Source organism: Aulonocara stuartgranti (genome assembly GCF_965226115.1).
Source record: "Aulonocara stuartgranti genome assembly, chromosome: 15".
In the NCBI taxonomy this organism is placed as follows: domain Eukaryota; kingdom Metazoa; phylum Chordata; class Actinopteri; order Cichliformes; family Cichlidae; genus Aulonocara; species Aulonocara stuartgranti.
The window spans coordinates 18,831,606-18,852,344 of NC_138951.1; the positions used below are offsets into that span (position 1 = coordinate 18,831,606).

The window sequence follows — 20,739 nt, forward strand, 5'->3', positions numbered from 1 at the left end:
CCTTTGGGCTTTTGGAGCCTTGACCTGGCTTTTAAAAAATAATTGGAAAAAAAGCACTATGCTGCTAAAAGATGAAAAATAGATATTTGCAAAATTCTGCCTAAATATGTATTTTACCCGGTTAATGTGTGCAATCACGCCTCGCCGCCTTTACGTCTGTGCTATCTATGCTGTTGTTGGTATGTGTCAGGCTGTGAACTGAAAAGCTACAGCCGGCTGTATGCGTACAGCAACCGTGTGTGAAAAGTGGTCAATAAAGAGATGCTGTAAAGCATGTTCATGCAAACATCGTCGGGTCTGCTGTGATATGTTTACAATGGGACTTCTGCTCCTGAACCTCTGCACACAGCGTCTGCAAATCGGGGCTGTACGAAGTCACTTTCATCTTTACGCAGGACTGTAAGCTGTCGTCTGTGAGGCGTGAGCGGTGTTTGTTTTTAACATAGTTCACGGTGGAGAACAGCTGCTGACATAATGTGGATCCGAACATCCATAACTGGCCTACCTGGGGTTGAAAGTCTCGATAAATGCACGGCGTTTCGGCGGGTACACCGGCTTCCGCGAGTGTGATGCTTATTTTGCGCGATGAAAAAATAATAAAATATAATTTTATTTTTATATTTCAATATCACAAAAATCTTCCAAGTTAAAAAAAGAACTAACATAAATAAAATACACTTCAGCTAAATACTTCTAATTTATTTCCCCAAACCACACGGAGCCGCACTATAAGGACTAAAGAGCCGCAGGTTGCCGACCCCTGCGCTATACAAATACCGGCCATTTACCAATCAGTCTCTCTGGACAGAAGACGTGAGTTTATGAAGTACTAAAGTGTGACTAGTGCTTTAGAAACATATTGAAAAAATTATGCAGCATTAGCTGCCAAACATAGTTGGGTGGACTTTAGTTTACCTGAGCAGCCCACCCAAGTATAGTCCATGTGGGGGGGTGGGGATCAGGGAAGCTGTTAAAGCTGCTGGCGGGAGTTTACTTCGTGGGATGAGGTTGTTGTTGTAATTGTTGGCTTGTAACTGCAGCTCCTTTCCTCTGTTGTGTTTTCTCAGGGCTGGAAGAAGGAACGGGTGGTGGCTGAGTTCTGGGATGGAAAAATCCTCCTGGTCATGCCAGATGATCCCAAGTATGCCATCAAAAAGGTTTGAGCCAGCACACTGAAGCACTTCTGCTTATTTCTGATTTTTCTCCATGCTTATTTGTTGTTAAGTGCTTTCACTTTTAAACAGACAGAAGTGTAGACAGACAGCCTCGTACACAAGTTAGCGTTTACTTAAAAGTGTTGCATTTAAGTTTTAATCATTTTTGTGTGTTTGCTTTCAGGCTGAGGATGTGCGGCGTGTAGCGGACAATGAGCTGGGGTTCCAGCAGGTGGCTCTGAGCAGACCAACTCAGGCTAAAACCTACCTGTTCATCAACACAGAGCGACTGGTGGTAGGATGTCTCGTCGCTGAGCCCATACGACAGGTACGGCTGTGTTAGTGTCTCTAGCATATCTGAAAATATAACATGTAAAGCTAACATGTAAAGCTTTTAAACATCAGATTTGCTTTGGAGATTAGCCTTTAATTATTCTCTTGGTCTTCAAAACGATGGTTTCGTTTTGAAGTTTCAGTTGATGCCACATGGATCTTATAGGTGCCGTAACTTATGCATAGATTCTCTTCAGGCTTACAGAGTCCTTGAACAGCCAGATCGACACAAGGACATGACAAAGGACGACTTCATGGAGAGACACAGAGCCTGGTGTTGCTCCACTGTCCCAGAACAAGCTCTGTGTGGAATCAGTCGGATCTGGGTCTTCAGCCTGGCCAGGCGACAGGGCATTGCCACCCGCATGCTGGACACAGTGAGGTAGGATGATGCACACAACATGAATCTCGCGGTCTCCTTACTTGTTTCCTCATAGAAATGAAGAATTTTGTTTTCATTGTAGCCATATAAAAGTTGTTTATATTAACACGGCTGTGATGACTGTCAGTATGACCCCAGTATAAGCAAGAACTACGAAACCATTTTTATTACTTATTTTATTACTATTACTTTAGGGTGTCTTTGAATTCAGCCCTCTGTATCAATATGGCATCTTTTTCGTTCCTAACACATTATCAGTATAGGTGTCGGCACATTTGTTTTCCACTCATTGAGATCTAATGTGTTTTCAAAGTGTTTTTTAATATTTCTTGCAATGTATGATGTCTCAGTCAGCTGGTTACTGAGTAAACTCCTCACACACATGAACTTGTGGACCCCCTAAATAATATTTGAATGGTAAACACTATGGTCAACAGCAGGTGGTAAAACTGGAAACAGGCTCACATAAAGTGTTTGACTGGATCTAAAATGGCTGATGGCTTCAGTTTCTTTTCCCTTTTTGTCTTAGGAGTACGTTCATGTACGGCAGTCCCCTAACCAAGGAAGAAATCGCCTTCTCTGATCCGACACCTGACGGCAAACTGTTTGCCACCAAGTACTGCAACACACCAACCTTCCTTGTTTACAACTTTGTTGCATGAGTTTGGAAGGAATTCAAAATTTGTCCCTGTTCCTCTGAAATGGCAGTTGGTTTAAAATTGTCTCTTCATATGCAAAGCAACAAGTGTTCAGGTTTTTCCATGCTGATTAGGCCAGGCTGAGTTTTGTCTCCATTTAAATCTTGGCTGTATACAGTGATCAGCCACAGCATTAAAACCAGCCACGATGCCGGCATTGATCCTTTTGGTCCTGTGGGTTAAGCCTTTGTTGATCAGGCTTGTTTTATCACACAGTTGCTCAGACTGCGGTTTGAGGAGTTTGGAGGTCGAATCAGAACGCTGAAGCTCCCTGTTGTGTTCCCGAATATGGTTTTAAAAGCTCATGAATCAGTATTTATATTCAGGACTGCCTCTTCACTGTTGAATGTTTTTGTTTAATGGCAGTGCCTATTTTTTTTTTTTTCTTTTCTTTATAAGGAGCTTGAATCCTGACTGAAGACGTTTCTCAGTTTGCTTTCAGTTTGCAGTATTTGTCTTCATGTTCAAATTAAGGACGGAAAACTAGAAGCCTCTTTGCTACATGCTCATCTGAGCAGAATGTCTTTGTGCTCCGGGCTCGACATTTTCTGGAGATGTTTATAGAAACCAACCTGTTTAAAGGTGGATCCTTTTGTTGTTTTGAGGCTTTGTAAATGCATCTAATAAACATGTTAAGTTTGTTTTTTGAGTCTTGGTCTTTTTGTCAAAATGTCTCAAAGTGTGCATACCAACAGTTCATCTGCAATAGAGGAAATAGAGTGCAGCAGTGCCAGTGCAGCTTGAACTGTAAAGGAGCACGGCAGGCTGTATGTAAAATTACCTTTTCTTTCTTTTCTAAAAGCAAATTTCAATTTTAATACTGTTTTTGGTAAATAACTGTAGTAGCATTTGTCTGCCATTGTCTGGTTTTTCCAAACCATATGATGCTGAAACTTGACAGGTTTTTCTTTACATTTGAAACTGGGGACTGGAAATGAAGACAAAGCAACCCAGACACAAACTCAAGTAAAATAGTTCAGCAGTTTTTGATGTGAAGTCAAACTAACCAGCAATCGCTTTTCTGTAAAACATTTTTCTTCCCCCAAAACTCAGAAAAAGTAACTTCTTACAGCTGATTTGGACTTATCAAATCAGCATGAATGCGCCCGATGCCATTGCCAGCATTCATGCTTGTTAATGGTATTATTTAATTAATCTGTGGTCATTCCCTGCTGTTTCATGTTTGTGTCAAGCTACAGGAATGAATAAAATGCTGTGGCTTTCTGGGGTTTTTTCCCCTCTTTCTGGAGGAAAAGAAACATTTGTCCTTTGAACGTTCCCTCACATCCATTTAGTTAGTTCAAGAGTTTGCTGCCACGTGTTCCGTTTCAAAAACTAGTGAATTGCAATTATGATGGACCCAAGTATAAATTTCCTATTTGCGAGTCATTTGTGGAAATAACCTGTGATTGATGTTGAATTTATTGTTGAATCTGTGCTGTCTTCTCTTCAAGCTTTTAGGGAGCATGAGATCTACATCAGTGTAAGAGCAGAACTGCAAGTACTGGCACAATTTATAAATGCACCATGTATTCATAACAATAAACCATCCTTTGAGATTTTTTTTTTTTTTTTAGATATTTTAAAATCTATATTTGTCTATTGGAAGCAGCAGTCAAAAGAATCTCTTCTTAAATGTCCCTTAAGTTGCTTGTACAGTGAGTATTGTACAAGGAAGGTGAACTTTACCTGCTGGCAAAGATGACGTAGCTAAAAGCTGTAAGTTTCAGCTTAGTCTCAAATAATTTCAGCCATAAGTAGCTGATCAGATTTTTAAAGTTAAACAAGAGAATTATTTAAGTCCTACTGTGTTTTATTGATAGGCTTTTGCCACTGATACATAACAAAAATATTTCTAACTTGAGAAAGTGCATGAATGTGGGAAAGTGGTCTGAGATCATTGTCCAATTTATTGATATTTAAAAAAAAAACAACCTATAAACGAACATTTTACAGGTTACAAGTTGAATGAGATTAAAATGACAAATACATATAAACAGTGGATGAAAGCAAAAACATTTACAATATGAAACGACTGTAACACAATAGGAAAGATAACAGACAAATAGCGATATAAAGAGATCAGCACAAACTGGAAAGGCATTTGAGCAAGTGAGTCTGTAGTATATTCATATTTAAATCCACTTTAACCATTAACTATGTTTATGCTCAGTGAAAGTTTGTTTATTAACCCGTGCAGAAAAAATAGGTATGTATCAGGAGACTCGTTATGTCCATCTGTTCTATAATCATTAACCCCTTTAGAAAATAAATCTATTAGCCCGACATTTATGAAGTTTCATTAAACATTTCTAAGCTGCACCTCTGACACAGTGAGCAGAATAACTCAGTCGATAACGATCACCTCAGAGGGCGTTTTGTCCAGGGAGGCGTTGCTCTCTAAAGCCTGGACGATCTGGGCGGCTGTTGGTCTTTTCTTGGGGTCCTCCTCCGTGCAGAGGTAGAAGAGCTCCACCATTCTCCGGTACGAGCTGCCCAGAGCCTCTGTGTCCAGTGCCGGCCGCGTCCCCAGCCGCTCATAGTAGGCGTCCTCATCAAAACTCAGCTCCACAGAGTCCTCTAAAACTAAAGCGCATAAACACAGTCAGTATACTGTTCCACAATTAGGTTTTTCTTTTAGTCTTCACTGTATGGAGTTATGCTTCTTCTACACACACTTCAGGAATGATAATCTGATGGAGCAACATGCTTCGTGGTCAGAGTCTAACCTTTTAAACTACTATCAGAAAGTACAGTCAAGATGTAACTATGTGGGCACAATCAAACTGAACAATTACACGTTTGCAGGGAATGAACATTAAGAATGAATATTTAAAAATGAAAGAAGATACATTCTTATTTTAGTCACTGTTTGTAGAAATAAAGGAGAACTGGAAGCATCAGTGTCAGTTGATGTGGATTAGGATTTTGTGTCAGCCAAACATAACTGTAGCTGCACAGAAAGTAATAAATGAAATTTAAATGTATCCTCTTAGTACCGAGCTAAGGCTCTAGTTTACACTGAGGAGGATAACATTTTGCTACTTTCTACTGCTAACTTAGAACCAAGCAAGCTTAAGAGGCACTGGAAACCAAATAATGCAAACTGAAAAACTGTGAAAGTGTCATGAAGACACATGAAAGAAAAGTTAACATGTCTGAGTAAATCAAAGTGACATCTCACCTTCACCCTCCTCATCCTCCAGCATCTCCAGATGAGGCATGGCCAGCGTCATCATCTCCCACAGAGTGAGACCGTAGGCGTAGATGTCTGCCTTGTCTGTGATCTCTCCTCCTTCATCCAAACATTCCTTGGGCTTCCACGGCTCTGTGCCGATGTACTCCGCTTTTGGGTCAGACACTGAAGACACAGAGTTGTTTTTCATGAAACTCCTTTTGGACTGAGAAACAATTTACGGTAACTGCAAAACAAACAAATTTAATTTGTCCAGGTTGCCACAATGGCGTCACCCAAAATTACATTACTTTTAAAAACAAAGCGCATCTTTGAGGCTCCAGAAGTTTCTAATTAGTTCAAATTGAACCCAAATTGTTGGAGACCCCCGCAGACTGATGACATGATGTATGAGGATAATTTATGTTTCTATCCGGGCAGAAAAACAAAGTAAATCAACTGCTGTAAACAGCGGTTACCACACAAATGTGTCTGCCAATTCTGTGCTTTAATCCATGATTAATCCCATTTGTGTGCCTGCATACGCTCTGTACCACTTCAGTTAACTGCACCATTTAACAATGCGCTGTGGGTGAGTACTCAGTTTTGCTGCTTTATGAATGAAATGACCTGCATGGCAGTCATAAAAGGAGCTCACTGAGTTGCTTTAGTAAGGGGGGAAAATGAACATGGCTCATCTGTTCAGCAAGGAGAGAAACGTAAGAGCTGGCTGAACATTTCTGAATAAAATCTATATTTTTTCACTTTTGTGACCACGAAGCCATATTCCTTTTATTACATGCTGCTTATGACAATTTTCACCAGGTCAGACATCTGTTTTCATGACCATTGAGAAAAAGGCACCTAAGATATGGGCTAAAGTAGGAAGGCCTTTGGTGTTGTTCTCTGTGAAGATTTATTTTAATGCCAACATCATCAGCCAACACATTATTGAGCAGAAACACAATTCTTTACATGAAGTCTCCTTTACATCCTTCCCCAAATTCATGACATTTTTCACTGAGGTCAAAGACAAGGAAGAATAAAGGAAGTTTAATATTGTGATTATTATTTCCCCCCCAGATTATTTGACCCGACTCGTTGATTTGAGGAGACATTAGAGCAGAGCTGGCAGGGTTAAGTCTGTTTAATTCCAGCTAATTTAATAAAACCCTAAAAAATATAATAAAGTAATTATAACTACAGTTTCCATCCAAAGCTCAACAGAAACAACAGAAAATAAATCAGCACATGTGCTTGAGCTGTGTGGGTGTTATTCTGAGCTTGTCAGAATTTACCTTTCATGTTTTCATCCAGCTGCAGAGACACGCCAACATCGCAGATTTTCACTGTTTCAAAGTCACCCTTGATGACCACGTTACATGATTTCATGTCCCCGTGCAGTAGCAGCTTCTCATTGTGTAGATACTGCAAAGACAAAGTATTCCTGAAGCTCATGGCTGATGTTAAACAGACAAATATTTAGGAATGAAAGAAACTTTTGAATAAAGTAAGCTGGAGGATTATTAAACAGTAAATACTATGAAAATTTACCATTGCCTCACAAATGTTTTACTTTTAACCAGGGATATTATTTAGCATCAGCACATCCTGGAAGAAAATAAAGGTGACCAATACGTTTCAGATAAAAACACCACTTTTTATCTATTAAGTGGTTAGTATTTTTAAATTTTTATGTCTTGGTGTGTGTTATGTGTAATTTTTTAAAATGTATCTAATTTGTTTTCACCTAAATAATAAATATATTACAACCTAAAAGATACTGTCAGTTGATATATTGGCAGACAGATGAATATTTGACAGATGGGAGAAAGACTCTTCAGCCATGTTATGTTGCATAGTTTATCCTCCAGAGGGAACTCTGTACATGCTCTGCTGGCAACATGTTTGTTATGCCACAAACAATAACAAATAAAACATTTAAACTGCACTGACATATTTGCTTAGCAAGGGCTCACAAATAACTCAACATCGCAGATGTTAGCGAAAACTGTTTGCAGTGTTTCCAACAGAAAAAAGTATCAGCCAATATTGGATTTTTAAATCACCAAATATCCGTATCTAAAAACATGCAGCTCAAGCAGACATATAAAATAATTTGTACCATGTCGTAAAAGATCATGTGTAATAGCTACACATGGTCAGATGTGGGAATTAATCCCACCTGTGACTATATATGTATGTATGTATGTATGTATGTATTTCCAGTTATGACACAGGTGATTATGCCAGGTAGAAAGGAGGACCATGTAAGCGATTTACCTGCAGGCCACGAGCCACATGCAGTGCCACTTTCTCTATAATAGCGGCAGGAAAAGCTTTCAGGCCGCCCTCCCTCCGCTTCTCTATCAGGTCATTGAGGGACTGCTCTCCTCCGTACTCCATGGCCAGACACTTGGAACCATCTTTGGCAGTGGTGAAGGCACGGAAACCTTGATGTTTGCACAAAGACGCACAAGGTTTAAAAGAGCAAATATAACAGTATCACAGACGGCATGATCTGAAAATAAGAGAACCAAAAAGCTATTTTGCACATGATTTTTACCAAGTGACCAACACAAACATTAATAAAAAAATCAAATGATGTTGAACTGTGGGATTCAGTGTTTTTTGTTATTTTCTTATCTTTTCTTAGAAACAATGTCAAAAATTTACAGTGTCAATGGAAAATATAAGTTACTGACTTGCACATGTAAGGGGACATATAATGTGACCTCAGGGAGCTGAACAATGAATCTGGTTTTTTTTGTGTCACTGCTAACTGAGACAGATCGCCATCACAACAGTGCCCGCTCTTACCAACGATGTTTGGGTGATTGATTCCTTTCAGGACCTTTGCCTCCTCGTTGAGGCGCTCCTGGTAAACAGTCACCTGTTTGGCTGCACATTTACTGTTGATCTTCTTCACAGCCCAGGGTGATGCATTTAGGTTGCCCACTCTACGATTAATCATCAAAAACACACAGAGCGCATTTGTTTTTTTATGTTTATGTACACAGACAGGAATTGCAAATGCGATAAAATATCTTGTAGATGTATTTGTTTACTTGGTCATGAGATACTGAAAGAGACACGATACTGGTAATGGCAATATAATATGGCCTTTAAAAACACACTGCTCATTCATGTTAAGTTTGCAATATACAGCTCCAACTAGATTGGCTAGATGTCCCACCTGCATGCATCCCTACTAACACCCACAGACGATTAGCAGACAGGCAGGGATAGCTCAGTAGGTAGAGTGGTTGCCCCATGATTGGAAGGTCGGGGGTTTGATTCCCCTTAACAGCTACCCTGAGGTACCCCTGAGCAAGGTACCGTCCCTACACACTGCTCCCCGGGCGCCCAATGGCTGCCCACTGCTTCACTAAGTGAATGGGTTAAATGCAGAGAGCAATTTCCCCACGGGGCTCAATAAAGTACAATAAAGTAAAGTACACAATAAAGAACATGAGCTGAAATCACAGCAGTTTTTAGTTACTAGGAGAGATGAAAGTTGCATCGGAATTAAAAAAAAAAAAATCATATTTAATTTTCCTTCACATGCTTCATGCCAAACCTGTGAACTATATTAAATTTTTAATTTTAAACAAGCTCTCATCATAATGTGTGCCACACTGTCGCACAAAAAACACTATTGTTCACACAGTCTGTTGGGATCTTGTCACATTATCTTCAGCTAAGATTTTTTAAACAGTTTTTTTTATTTTATTTGCAGGTTAATGAAAAGCAAAAACAGGCTAAAAACAAACAAAAAGTTCATTGAAACCCAAAGTGACAGCCAAGCTTTTTTTTTTTTTTTTTTTAAATCGGAGGCTGAACACTATCCAACTTCCAATGACTTGGAAATCAGGAAATCAGGTTATTTGAAGAATTTTTTGTGTTTAGCCTTTGAGTTAATTTAGCTGTAAACAGACTGATTCAGGTACTTCCTTGGATCTTTGAGGGGTAGACATGACAATCAGCTTAATGATTCTGTGTTTTGACACAGATGTTAAAGTCCTTGCTCTCTCTAGGGATTTCCTAAACAAAATTATGTACCAAGCTTGACTAAATAATTTCAGATTTAGTTTCAAAAGGGTGGTTACATTTGATAGAAGATACATTGTGATCCATCAATTCACAGAGCACAGTAACACCTGTTCATGAGATAGACGTTGACTCCAGTCCCACAACCCAACTTCTTCATGAAAGGAGAGGCAGGGATGGTGATGGGGGTTCCGCTGGTGCTTCCGGTGCTCCTCACTCGGACAATTTTAGGTGTTCTAAATGCGCCGTGGTCGGGGCTGGTGGCAGGGGTGGCCATTCTGTAAAGTTTCAGTAAACACGTGAAAGCAAAGTGGCAAAACAAACTCACAACAAGATAGAAGTGGACGTACGGGCATTAACAGTGATGTGGATTTGAGTTTAATGTACTGCACTAATAGGTGGTATTTCATGTATGTATAAGCCGAACTAAAATCTGAGGTGCCTACTATGTTTTTAACCATATACGCGGTTGTCCTTGTCTACGCTTATATAAAACTTAAAGAAAAAGACATATTTTAAACGGGGCCTGGCGCAACTGCTATTGACAATAGCGTTCAGGGAGAAGCTTCAAGACTCAATTCAAAATTTTACTTTAAACTGAGTAATTAATACAAGACTTAGCTTCGAAATAAGTGATGATTATTTTAGAGTAGTTTTTTAGATATCGGTTATCGACAATATAAAACAAAATTCGCCAACTGTTTAAATTATCGTCAACTGGCATCCTTTAACTGTGACTGCGAATCATTTGGTAAGTTATTTGAATTAATGTATCAAAAATGTTGTTAACTTGAACAAAATCAAATATCTGTAACTTATTTTAAAGAAAAGTAGAATTACCTAAAAGTTTCCCTTCGCTACTGTAGCTAAAAACCGCCCGAAGATTCAAACTGAAGGCTGGGCATACAGGACGGAGACCGCAGAGGGACAAACCGAGCCCTTTTTAATAAGGGAGTGAAACGTGCATATTTCATTTACTTTTCAACGTGACTGGCCTCAGCTGGTGAAAAGCAGAATTACAATTTTTACTTTTTACACGTTTTACAATATTCTATATTTTTCCAATAATTAAGAATTGTAATTCTGCTTTTCACCAGCTGAGGCCAATCACGTTGCAAAATACTAGCAGTATGTGTGTTTATTTATGACAGATGATGATGTAATAGCAGAGAGTTGGTTACAAATTAGATTACAAAATGTATTTTCACCACTTACTATGAGCTACACCACAGATTGTAGTCATCACTTACTTATGAATAGTTAGAAAACCCTAGTACCAAAATGAAACAGGGACTGTGAGATCATGATTGGTCACATTTCAAGTAGCTGACACTGTTCTTTAATTTAGAGCATGCTACTTATAAAGATAAATTTGCTGCAATATATAAGAATTTGTAGAATAAAAAGTGAAAATTTGTAGAAAAAATTCAAGCAGCAGAGGGAATGGGAGTAGAAGTCAGCCGATTAGAAAGCAGAAGACCAAACGGGCTTACTCTGCTGTTCTCTCTCTGCCATGCTGGGTTCCCAACCACGGAGCACAGGGAGCCACTAAGTTTCCTTTAAAGCTTTTTAAAAAAAAATATTAGCAATAATTTTAATGAGAAAATTAAGGCAGCTACAGAAGTCCCCCATCTTTCATTAAGAGCATCAGCTAAAACCAGAGTGAACAACAACTTACAACTTACTAGCTACCTAACATAAACATACTCTGGGGGATTTTTAATACAATTGCCCATTAGCAATCAAACCTATTTGCTGCATGACACCAACTCCTTGTAAACTGGTTTAGTGTCATATACAGTGTGATGTAGTGATGTCCTTGAGTGTCATTCATGTGGTTCAGAGAGAGAGCTTAGAGGTGAACTAACAGTTCTCTTTTACTGCAAACACTGAGACAAACTGAGTGAGAAGACACTGCTGGGATGTGGAGTGAGTGTGTGTCAAATATTTGAGCTAACGCTAATATCACACTGATCAGTATATTTATGATAGCCAATAAATGATTGTTTACTCTGATTTCCTGCTGCTCCTAATGAAGAATAAGGGATTTCTGTGTCTGTGTTGATTTCCTCTTTAATCACAGTGCTAATGTGGTGTAGAAGATTGCTGCCACACCGCCTCCTCAGCCTGTGCTTCAAAGGCTCTGATAGTTAGTATGACTCAGGGGTGTTAATTCATTTAAACTTACATAATCATCCTGCTGTAACCAGGTTTCAGTAAGGCAGAGTAAATCGATTTGTTGATCAATTGTTAAGTCATGTACTAACTCTTTGGTGCTGTCATTTTTTTTGCTGGTTTTTAGTTTGTTTTTGTCTGTTTGGGAGCTGATACAGTCTCAATGGAGATGGGGTTTAGAGGGATAACAGTAGGAGAGAAGCTGCGGAGGTGTGTGAGACTGCAACTCTGCTTCCTGGTCCCAACACTAGATAGTCATGTTTCAGGGAATTTCATAAATTTGCCAGATTTCTAGAAATAAGAGCTGCTTCATTCAAAGTGGGATTGTCTCACAACCAGACCAGGTTTCCTCCAGAAAGTTTCCCAATTATCTATAAAGATAATGACCTCTGATTGATGTAACCGGGTGTCATTATTGCTGATGTGAATTATACTTTTACTGAATTCAGGTTTACCCTCAGCCAGCAGTTTTAAATTTCACTCAGTGTCGCCTGCTCTGGCCCCTGGAAGACAACTGACTATGGTTGCTGCTGTCTTCACATGTCTCAGAACAGAATCACCAATTACCAGAGTTCGATCCCTGGCAGGTGTGTCGCAGAGTGGGGGAAACAGTTAGACACATGAACAGGTTTGGGGGTTTTTTTGGTTTTTTTTCTTTTTGCCTGTCCCGTTTGGCTCTTTTGCCATCAGAATTGTTGTCTAAAGGCAAAGAAAGATGCCCAACGGATTTACTTTACCAAATTGACCATCCCAGCCTTGCCGTAATGGTCCATTTGATTCACCTTTTATTGTTTATTTTATTTTCACTTACTGAATACGGGACAGACTTGACTGGGAGAAAGAAAGAGGGAAAGAGAAACAGCTGAGAAGAGGGACGGGGGAGAAGGGCAAAAAACAAAAACCAACAGAACGGGCAGAGAAAAAAAATGCATATATCAATCACCTGGATCACCTGCTGAGAAAGAAAAAAGAAAACAAGCAGAAGAGAACAAGAGTAATAGAATAAACAACATCACAATGATATATGGGAATATGACAGTAAATACTAAATATTAAACATTATTGTGCAGCACATAAGATCAACAGAACAGTGTGCTTTGAGGTAGGAGCCAAAAAGGGTGTAGTTTGTGGGTGTGATCACCCGTGTGTACACCTGTGAGCATGGACGCGCTTGTTTTTTTAAAAGGTTCCTTCATGTAATGATCTGCTAGAGGGTGTGGGGGGGCCACAGCCCCGTCCTCCAGGGCATGAAGCAGGTATGGAGGAGATCAAAACTCCAGACATCCAGAGGCCCCCAGAACACAAGAGACCAAGGAAGACCAACAGAGGGGCAGCCGCGCCACTGTCCCAGAAAGAGCTGAGGAGAGTCCCAGATGAGTGAGCCACTCAGCAGCCGCGGAGCAGAAGCCAGGGGGAGTTGCAGTGACGCGCCCGTGAGCTCCGCCGGCAGCCAGCTGTGCCTGAGTGACTGAGCCCCAGGCCGAGAGGCCGGGGGCACCCCACCTCCGAAGTGGCCCGAGCGAGCCCCAGGCTCCAGGCCCCGATAAGTGGCCGCCAAGGAGTGAGCCGGTGTGTACCTGGACGCCCAGGTGACCCCTCCCTGGGGCCAGCTCCCCCGCTGACCCCAGTAGGCACCCCCATACTCTGCGACCCGCCAGGGAAAGGGGGCCCAGGCCCATCCAGACCGGGGCCCAGTGCAGCAGCGCCGCCCGGCCCCACAGAGCCCGGGACAGTCCACCCAACCCCACCACAGAGAAAACTGCACCCACCCCACCATCCACTCATCTTCCAGACTACATAAGACAATAAACACCCAGGCTGAGATCTTCCTCCACCTCTCCTGTATCTCCCCCTCCTGCAGAGGGAGCTCCCGAGGAGAGGAAAGCTCCTGCAAGATGTGACAATCTCCCCCACCAGTTGAAGAGCCCCCCAGGTGGCTCGATGCACCGGCGGCACCCTGCTCCAGGGGTGGGCCCCCATGCACCCACCCGCCCACAACCCTGGCAACACACCAACCAGGACCCAAGCCCCCGAGGCCCGGCCCGGGCCCCAGCCCAGAGACGGAGCGCCCCCAGAACCTCACGCCCATCCCGGACCCACCCAGGGGCAGACAGGCTACCAGGTCAGTAACCCACGTCCGTCAGCACAGACCCTCCCCTAGCCCCGCTGCACGCAGCCGCGAGGAAACAGTCACCTGAGAGCCAACAGAGCCCCTAACCGGACATGACCGCTACCCCGGGTTGAGCCCCCCAAGGAAGATGCCTCCGGGGACCCCCCCGACGCCCTAAGCCTGTCCCTACCCCCACACCAATCACAACAGTGAAGGCGGGACCAAACTATGACCCCCCACCCCCACTAGGTGATGGAGCTGATCAAAGGAGCCCAGAGCAATTGATCTGATGTGGTGGCAGAGGCTGTGTCAAGACTAATGTAATCTAATAGATAATTTCTATATTGGTTAGAATTAAGATTATTTTTATTTTTCCAGTTCATGAGGACTGTTTTCTTGGCTATGCATAGGGCAGTGAAAACCATATGGGCGATATTCTTTTCTGAAGTGACATTATCTAAGCTGCCCAACAAACACACTAAGGGGGAAGTTGGAATGTTACATTTCAGACACTTCGATAAGTCTTCACATATCTCGCGCCAAAACTTCTGAACTGGTGGACAGAACCAAAGAGCGTGGATATAATTGTCCGGTGAATTGGTTTGGCAGTGTGAGCAGTTGTTGGTAGACGTAAAGCCCATCTTGAACATCCGATGACCTGTATAGTGCACTCTATGTAATATTTTGTATTGAATTAATTGAAGACTGGGATTTCTAATTAGATGAAAGGTTTTTAAGCAAATCTGAGACCAGAAGTTTTGGTCTAAGTTAACTGATAAATCCGCTTCCCATTTTGCAATAGGAAGTGATATTGATTCATCTATTTTAGAAAGCATTCTGTATATTTTGGATAGTAATTTGGGGGTTTTAAGAGTAAGAAATTGAACCACACTTGGTGGTGTTTGTAGTTCAACTTGACCCGGTTTAAATTTCTTTTTTACTATGGATTTAATTTGTTGATATTCTAAAAATCTTTTCTTGTTGATCCCATATTGTGTAACTAGTCCGTCAAATGAGATAAATTCTGTTTCTTCTAGTATATGTTCTAAATATTTGATTCCTTTACCACTCCAATCTGAAAAGTTTATCATATTATTGTTTTGTAATATGTCAGGGTTGTTCCAGATAGGTGTACGTTTGCATGGGATTAATGAAGACGCCGTCAATTTTAGAAACTCCCACCATGCTGTCAGAGAAGAGCTGATGTTCTTCCTTTGCCATTTATTCAATAAACCACCTTCACACCCTCACGACTGCCTGCACTTGGATCCTCCTTCATTTCTTCCACACGGCTCTTCTCACTCGCCGTGACAGTCACAGAGTGGGGGAAAAACAGTTAGACACATGAACAGGTTTGTCATGTACCAGGGCTTCTGTTTAAGACTATGCTTCCTCCTCACCGTCACCCAGCCATCATGTTTTCCCGTCTGCTCAGGATAACCTGCTGGGAGACAGTTAGCAGGGCCTACGCCACCCTTCCACTGCTCTGGCTACAGGGGCCTGACCAGCTACGGGGTTTTCAAGGGTGGGATTTCGAGTGTCCAGTTTAGTGATCCAGGCCTCCAGAGCTGCCGAAAGGCTACATTTATTACAAGTATCATTACTAAAAAAAAGCAGAAAGCATAACTCCTTCTCCAGAGTCGGAGCAGTCTTCCACATATCAGGTTAAATAAAGACTGCTGAGGAGCAAGCATGGCTTGGGCCCATCTCAGAGCTCGCCCTCGCAGCAGGATAACCATGAATGCAATTTTGCACAGTCTGAGGAATAAATTCTCCTTTGTTGATGAAACACTAGGAAACACTGTGAGGAAACCTCCGTTCTTTTCACAGGTAATAACTTCAGGTGTAGGAAGAGGCCTCTCCAGAGGTACAACCTCCCTGAGCTGTGCTGCTGACCATGTCCATCGTTTTATGACCACAGTATACTCATCTTATAACGGATGTCAATCCAGCAGATTATCTTTGGCATGTGGCGGATCAGGAGATTTGCAACATGGATGCACAGCCGACAAATCTGAAGCAACTGTGTGATGCTATCATGTCAATATGAAACTAAATCTGTGAGGAATGTTTCCAGGTCTTTGTTGAATCTGCGCCACAAAGAATTAAGGCAGTTCTGAAGGTGAAAGAAGGCCCAAAACAGTACTGGCAAGGTGTAACTAATGAAGTGGCCAGTGACTGTATTTAGTGTCTAGATGTTTTTTTCAGTATTTTATTCACTTAATAGCAGGACAGAATACCACATGACTGTGGCCTTGTGTTATACCCTCTCTGCTGCAGTGATGCCCCTCACACTGTAACTTAAAGTAATAAATTGGTTACTGATTAATTACAGAAGTAAATTTATGAGCATAAAGATGTAAGCCTTGGACCATTGGGATGAAATGTGGTTGGGAAACTTAACAAGCATTGATAAAGCTTCATCAGTAGCTCGAGCAACACCTCAAAACCGCTCACCACGGGTGGTTAGCAGACTGTGGTTAATAACATGCAGTAAATTGCAGTTTAAAGCAGTCTGCTTACACATTGTTAAACGAGGGAAGGGAACTAATGTCCCATTTCATCCCAGGGCTTGATTAAATGGCTGCTCACTTTCTACAGTACTTAAAACTGATCAGTAGGACCTGAAACTGCAAACATTCAGGCCAAGTAAGAATCAGCTGGTGAACGTATTAATCTTCTACAAGTTTTTGACCAGGAGGTTAAACTCATACAAATTAGATAGCAGATAGCAGATCATTTGTGTCTGTGTTAGGATGGTTTATATTTGAGCTTCTTGTTCACACAGAACAAATTTTCTTACTTGTTTTTAACGATTACCAAAGTCTGTGAATCCCTAAATTGTTCAGTTGTTCTTTTTGCTCCCCATGAGGTCACTTTCACCATGTGACAAAAATAACACCCCACTGTACCACAGCAACTTTCTATATCCTCAATAAAAAGCTGACAGGTTGCAATGATGTTCCAAATAACTTATCAAGAAAACAACTAAATAGACAGAAACTATTATGAAAACTGGTTTATTTTATATCTCCTAGTTTGAAATTAAGCAATAAAAACGTGTATAAAACATCACAAACTGTAATATTATACAAATGCTTACGTCCTGCTGATGCAATGGAGACATCTTCCAGTGACAGTCTTCATCCGTGTGAGTGTGAGGAGGCTCCTAAACCCACCGACACAGAAGTGTATGTTCACAACTCCCTCTGTGCAGGTGGGGTCAGGGCCCTCCTCACCCTGGGTGAAGAGGGGTGGTGCTGTGGCCAGTCAGGTATGAAGTGCTGAGAGTGGATCTTTGGTCCTCTGTGCAGCTCTGTCCACTCTCAGCTGCCCTGCAAAGCAACAACACAAGAAAGACGTCATTTTAACACAAAACAGCATTTCCATTGTAGATAGCTGCAGCATGTTGTTAAAATGCTACTTTAAACTCAACATATAAATAAACTTAAACCTACAGATCTGTAGTACGATGATTTATACCAGCTATTGGAATGACTTAGTCTTCAAGACAGTTTGTAGCCAATGTGAGGTGATAACTTACATAGCTGGAACACAGCACCACTCTCCAGTTTGTCATTTGATCATCCATCCTTCTCATCAGGTTGGGGTAAGGCGGTCTTCTGGGTGGAGTATCTTTCTTGTTAGCTCCGTCCTGGGCGTTGAGTGTCTGAAGTGCTGAATGCTGGGAGAGGACAAGTGTAAAGCACCTGAAGACAAAAAGACAAAGAAAAAAGGATGAATTCACAGATCACAGAGTTGTTCACTTTACTTTTCTTCTGTTATGTGTTTTTACCTTACCTCTGATCCCTGAGCCACAGGCTATACCTTATGTAAAAACAAGAGACTACAGTCAGTTCACGACATCATTTTTAAACCTTTTCTACTTATTTGTGTTGATATTAAGTACGGACTTACCTTTGTCCTGCATGGTGAGCTAGAGCTTGAGAAAAAAATGTTAGTCATTTAAATAGTTACCTTTGATATTAAGAAAAATAGAAGTAACAATACCTAAAACACTACCTTTCAGTCACACAGGCAATGTCACATATTAAGAAAAAAACAATACATTTCACATGTGTTAGTTAGTTAGCTGTCTTACAAACATCACAAAACACAAAGGCCAACTTATTATTTTATTTTTTTTGTGTCCCGTTTGGATCTTTAGCCATCAGAATTGTTGTCTTAAGGCCAAGAAAGATGCCAAGCGGATTTATTTTACCAAGTGGATCATCATGGCCTTGCCATATTGGTCCATTTGATTGACCTTTATTATAATTATGAATTTATTTTATTTTCAGTTGCTACAAACAGGACAGACATGACTGGGGGATAGGACAGGGAGAAAGAATAAAAGAAAGAGAGGGAGAGAAAGAAAACCAAAGGGGAGAAGAGACGGTGAGAAGGGGGGGAAGAAAGAAAAAACAAAAACACCTGGATCACCTGTATGGAGAAAAAAAACAGAAGAGAAAGCAAACAACAAAGAGCAACATAATAAAAAAAAACCCAGCACCATCACAATAAACTAGCTAGCACTAGATATCAGTAGATACTAAATAATAAACGATATTGTGCAGCACGCAAGATAGACAGAACACAATGTGCTTTGAGGCAGCAGCCAAGAAAGGTGTAGTCCGCGTCTGTGAACACCCGTGTGTACACCTGTGTGCATACCTGTGTGGATCAGCATGCTTGTATTCCAAAGGTTTCTCCATGTAACGATCTGCTAGGGAGTGTGGGGAGCCATAGCCCCGTCCCCCAGGGTATGAAGCAGGTATGGAGGAGATCCAGGCCCCAGATATCCAGAGGCCCCAGAGTACAAGGACCCGAGGAGGACCACCAAAGGGGGGGAACCGTGCCACCCTCCTGGGAAGAGCTGAGTAGAGCCCCAAACGAGAGGTCACCCCGCAGCTACGGAGCAGAGGCCAGAGGGGGTTGCAGTGGCGTGCCCGCGGGCTCTGCCGGCAGCCAGCTCTGCCAGAGAGGACCGAGCTTCAGGCCCAGATGCCTGAGGGCATCCCACCCCCCGGAAGGAGCCCAGCCGGGCCACAGGCGCCCAGCCCCGCCAATCGGCCACCAGGAGTGAGCCGGTACATACATGAGCGCCCAGCCCCAGACGACAAGGACCACCAACACACCAATGTCTGAGGGCATCAGCCACCGGCAGGGAGTGTGGTGAGGGGAGACAGGCCTCCGTACTTTAGAGGGCCTGAGATGTACCCAGAGAGGTTGAGTCTAAGACCCAACCTGACATATAGACACAGATGAACAGGCACAGATGTAACATGATATTTTAAGTACCATTATATATTGACCACAGACTTCACACTTTTAAGAATCATAGCTTCTAAATTATAAAGATTTTTGTTCATTTTTGACCAATCACAAAGTTAACCTTGAGGTTAACTTTGTGTGGAGATTGCTGTTACCACAGCAAAGCTAAATTTACATAACCCCACTCTACACCCCTACAAAGTTTGATCAGGATTAATTCATTTTCTTTTCAGCTATGATGTTTACAAAAAAATAACAGTCATGCAAACGTTACCAAAAACATAACCTTCTTGGCAGAAGTAAAAATTGCAAACACACAAAGCTGTGCAGGTATGTCTGAAAACCATGGTCAAGCAAAAAGCAAACAAACAAACAAATAAAAATTCTTAACTCAAAATCTGCATTATTAGGAATGTGCACAAGGACTGTATCTGCCATAAGGACAGATACATGAAATCTTTTTACCACATGCTATCCCTGTGTAATGCAATATATCTGTCAGCTATATAATAAGATATATTATAAAGTATTACCATAACATACGGTATGTCTTAATACCATTATTACTACTATACTATGATTACTGTTTTCATATTCTTTTTTATATTATTTTATTTTTATTATTTTTTATCATCACATTTTGTAGCAGGGAAAAAGTTATATAGTTTATTTCAATTAAGCATTTGATCCGGAGAAGAACAGGATGTTAGGAGGGGACCGGGATCTGGTGTGTTTACACCTGTGTGTTCTGACGTCATGACATGCTGAAGATGCTGTTACCACAGAGACTGACTTTTACAAATTTTAGACCATTAAGATATTTTTATCTATTTCATTAAAAAAGTGTCAAATTTGAAGCCTTCAAATCAAAGTAACACCTTTTTTTCAAATTCATACACCAGTCGTTAATAATTTCTACACCTCTCCCAGAAAATTTAAAGCAGGCAAACAATTTATGGGGAAAAATATTGGAATACGCATATTTTGATAACATTAAAGCGTGATATTCACACTGGAACTTATTAAATTATTACAGCCATTTAGTGACACTTGAAATAAGTGGAGAAATGTTAAAAGTACCTGCAGCGAAGTCCAGGGGGCTGTCGAGTCAACGACGAGCCATCTTCAGGCTTTGCTGTTGAGATGGAAAAACAAGTACAAACGATCCAAAGATTAATGAAAATGAAGGGTTTTAGTTTCCCCTCAGATCCTTTCATCCTCTTGATTTATGAAAGTCTCCACTTGCTCTTAAAGTAGGAACAGTTCACCTTTCCAGCTGTATTTTAAATACTGATGAGTTTACTTAAATTGTTAGCCTATTGGTCAAAATGTATTGTGTTTCTGATTCATTTTTAATGCTTTACTCAAATAATACATCAACATTTCAG

The 20,739-nt window shown here is 41.2% G+C and overlaps 2 protein-coding genes across 8 annotated transcripts in view; one reads left to right on the forward strand and one right to left on the reverse strand.

The window, feature by feature from the left end:
- The window catches only part of esco2 (establishment of sister chromatid cohesion N-acetyltransferase 2), a gene marked incomplete at its 5' end in the record, with an annotated part of 134,545 nt that extends 131,337 nt beyond the window's left edge, over positions 1 to 3,208 (forward strand). For all 7 annotated transcript variants that reach the window (XM_082504944.1, XM_082504946.1, XM_082504942.1 and 4 more), the window contains 4 exons: positions 1,068 to 1,157; positions 1,339 to 1,482; positions 1,685 to 1,869; positions 2,399 to 3,208. In XM_082504944.1, coding sequence (XP_082361070.1) covers positions 1,068 to 1,157; positions 1,339 to 1,482; positions 1,685 to 1,869; positions 2,399 to 2,531 — 552 coding nt within the window. In that variant the 3' untranslated portion in view covers positions 2,532 to 3,208. The remainder of the gene's footprint in view (positions 1 to 1,067; positions 1,158 to 1,338; positions 1,483 to 1,684; positions 1,870 to 2,398) is intronic.
- A 1,249-nt stretch (positions 3,209 to 4,457) lies between these two features.
- On the reverse strand, positions 4,458 to 10,741 carry pbk (PDZ binding kinase). Its single transcript, XM_082504878.1, has 7 exons — positions 10,633 to 10,741; positions 9,903 to 10,070; positions 8,563 to 8,702; positions 8,026 to 8,195; positions 7,041 to 7,170; positions 5,752 to 5,928; positions 4,458 to 5,153 (listed from the first exon to the last, which is right to left on the reverse strand). The coding sequence occupies exons 2-7, from the start codon at positions 10,067 to 10,069 to the stop codon at positions 4,915 to 4,917; spliced, it is 1,023 nt and encodes a 340-aa protein (XP_082361004.1). The 5' UTR covers position 10,070; positions 10,633 to 10,741; the 3' UTR covers positions 4,458 to 4,914.
- Between the last annotated feature and the right edge of the window lie 9,998 nt (positions 10,742 to 20,739).

Bases quoted from the DNA above. Each gene is read 5' to 3' on its own strand.
- pbk (XM_082504878.1), bottom strand. From the start codon at position 10,069: ATGGCCACCCCTGCCACCAGCCCCGACCACGGCGCATTTAGAACACCT. The intron at 7,171-8,025 runs GTAAATCGCTTA...TTGTCTTTGCAG, and splicing joins ATGTGGCTCGTGGCCTGCAG to TATCTACACAATGAGAAGCT. The intron at 5,929-7,040 runs GTAAATTCTGAC...CTGTGTCTTCAG, and splicing joins GCTGGATGAAAACATGAAAG to TGTCTGACCCAAAAGCGGAG.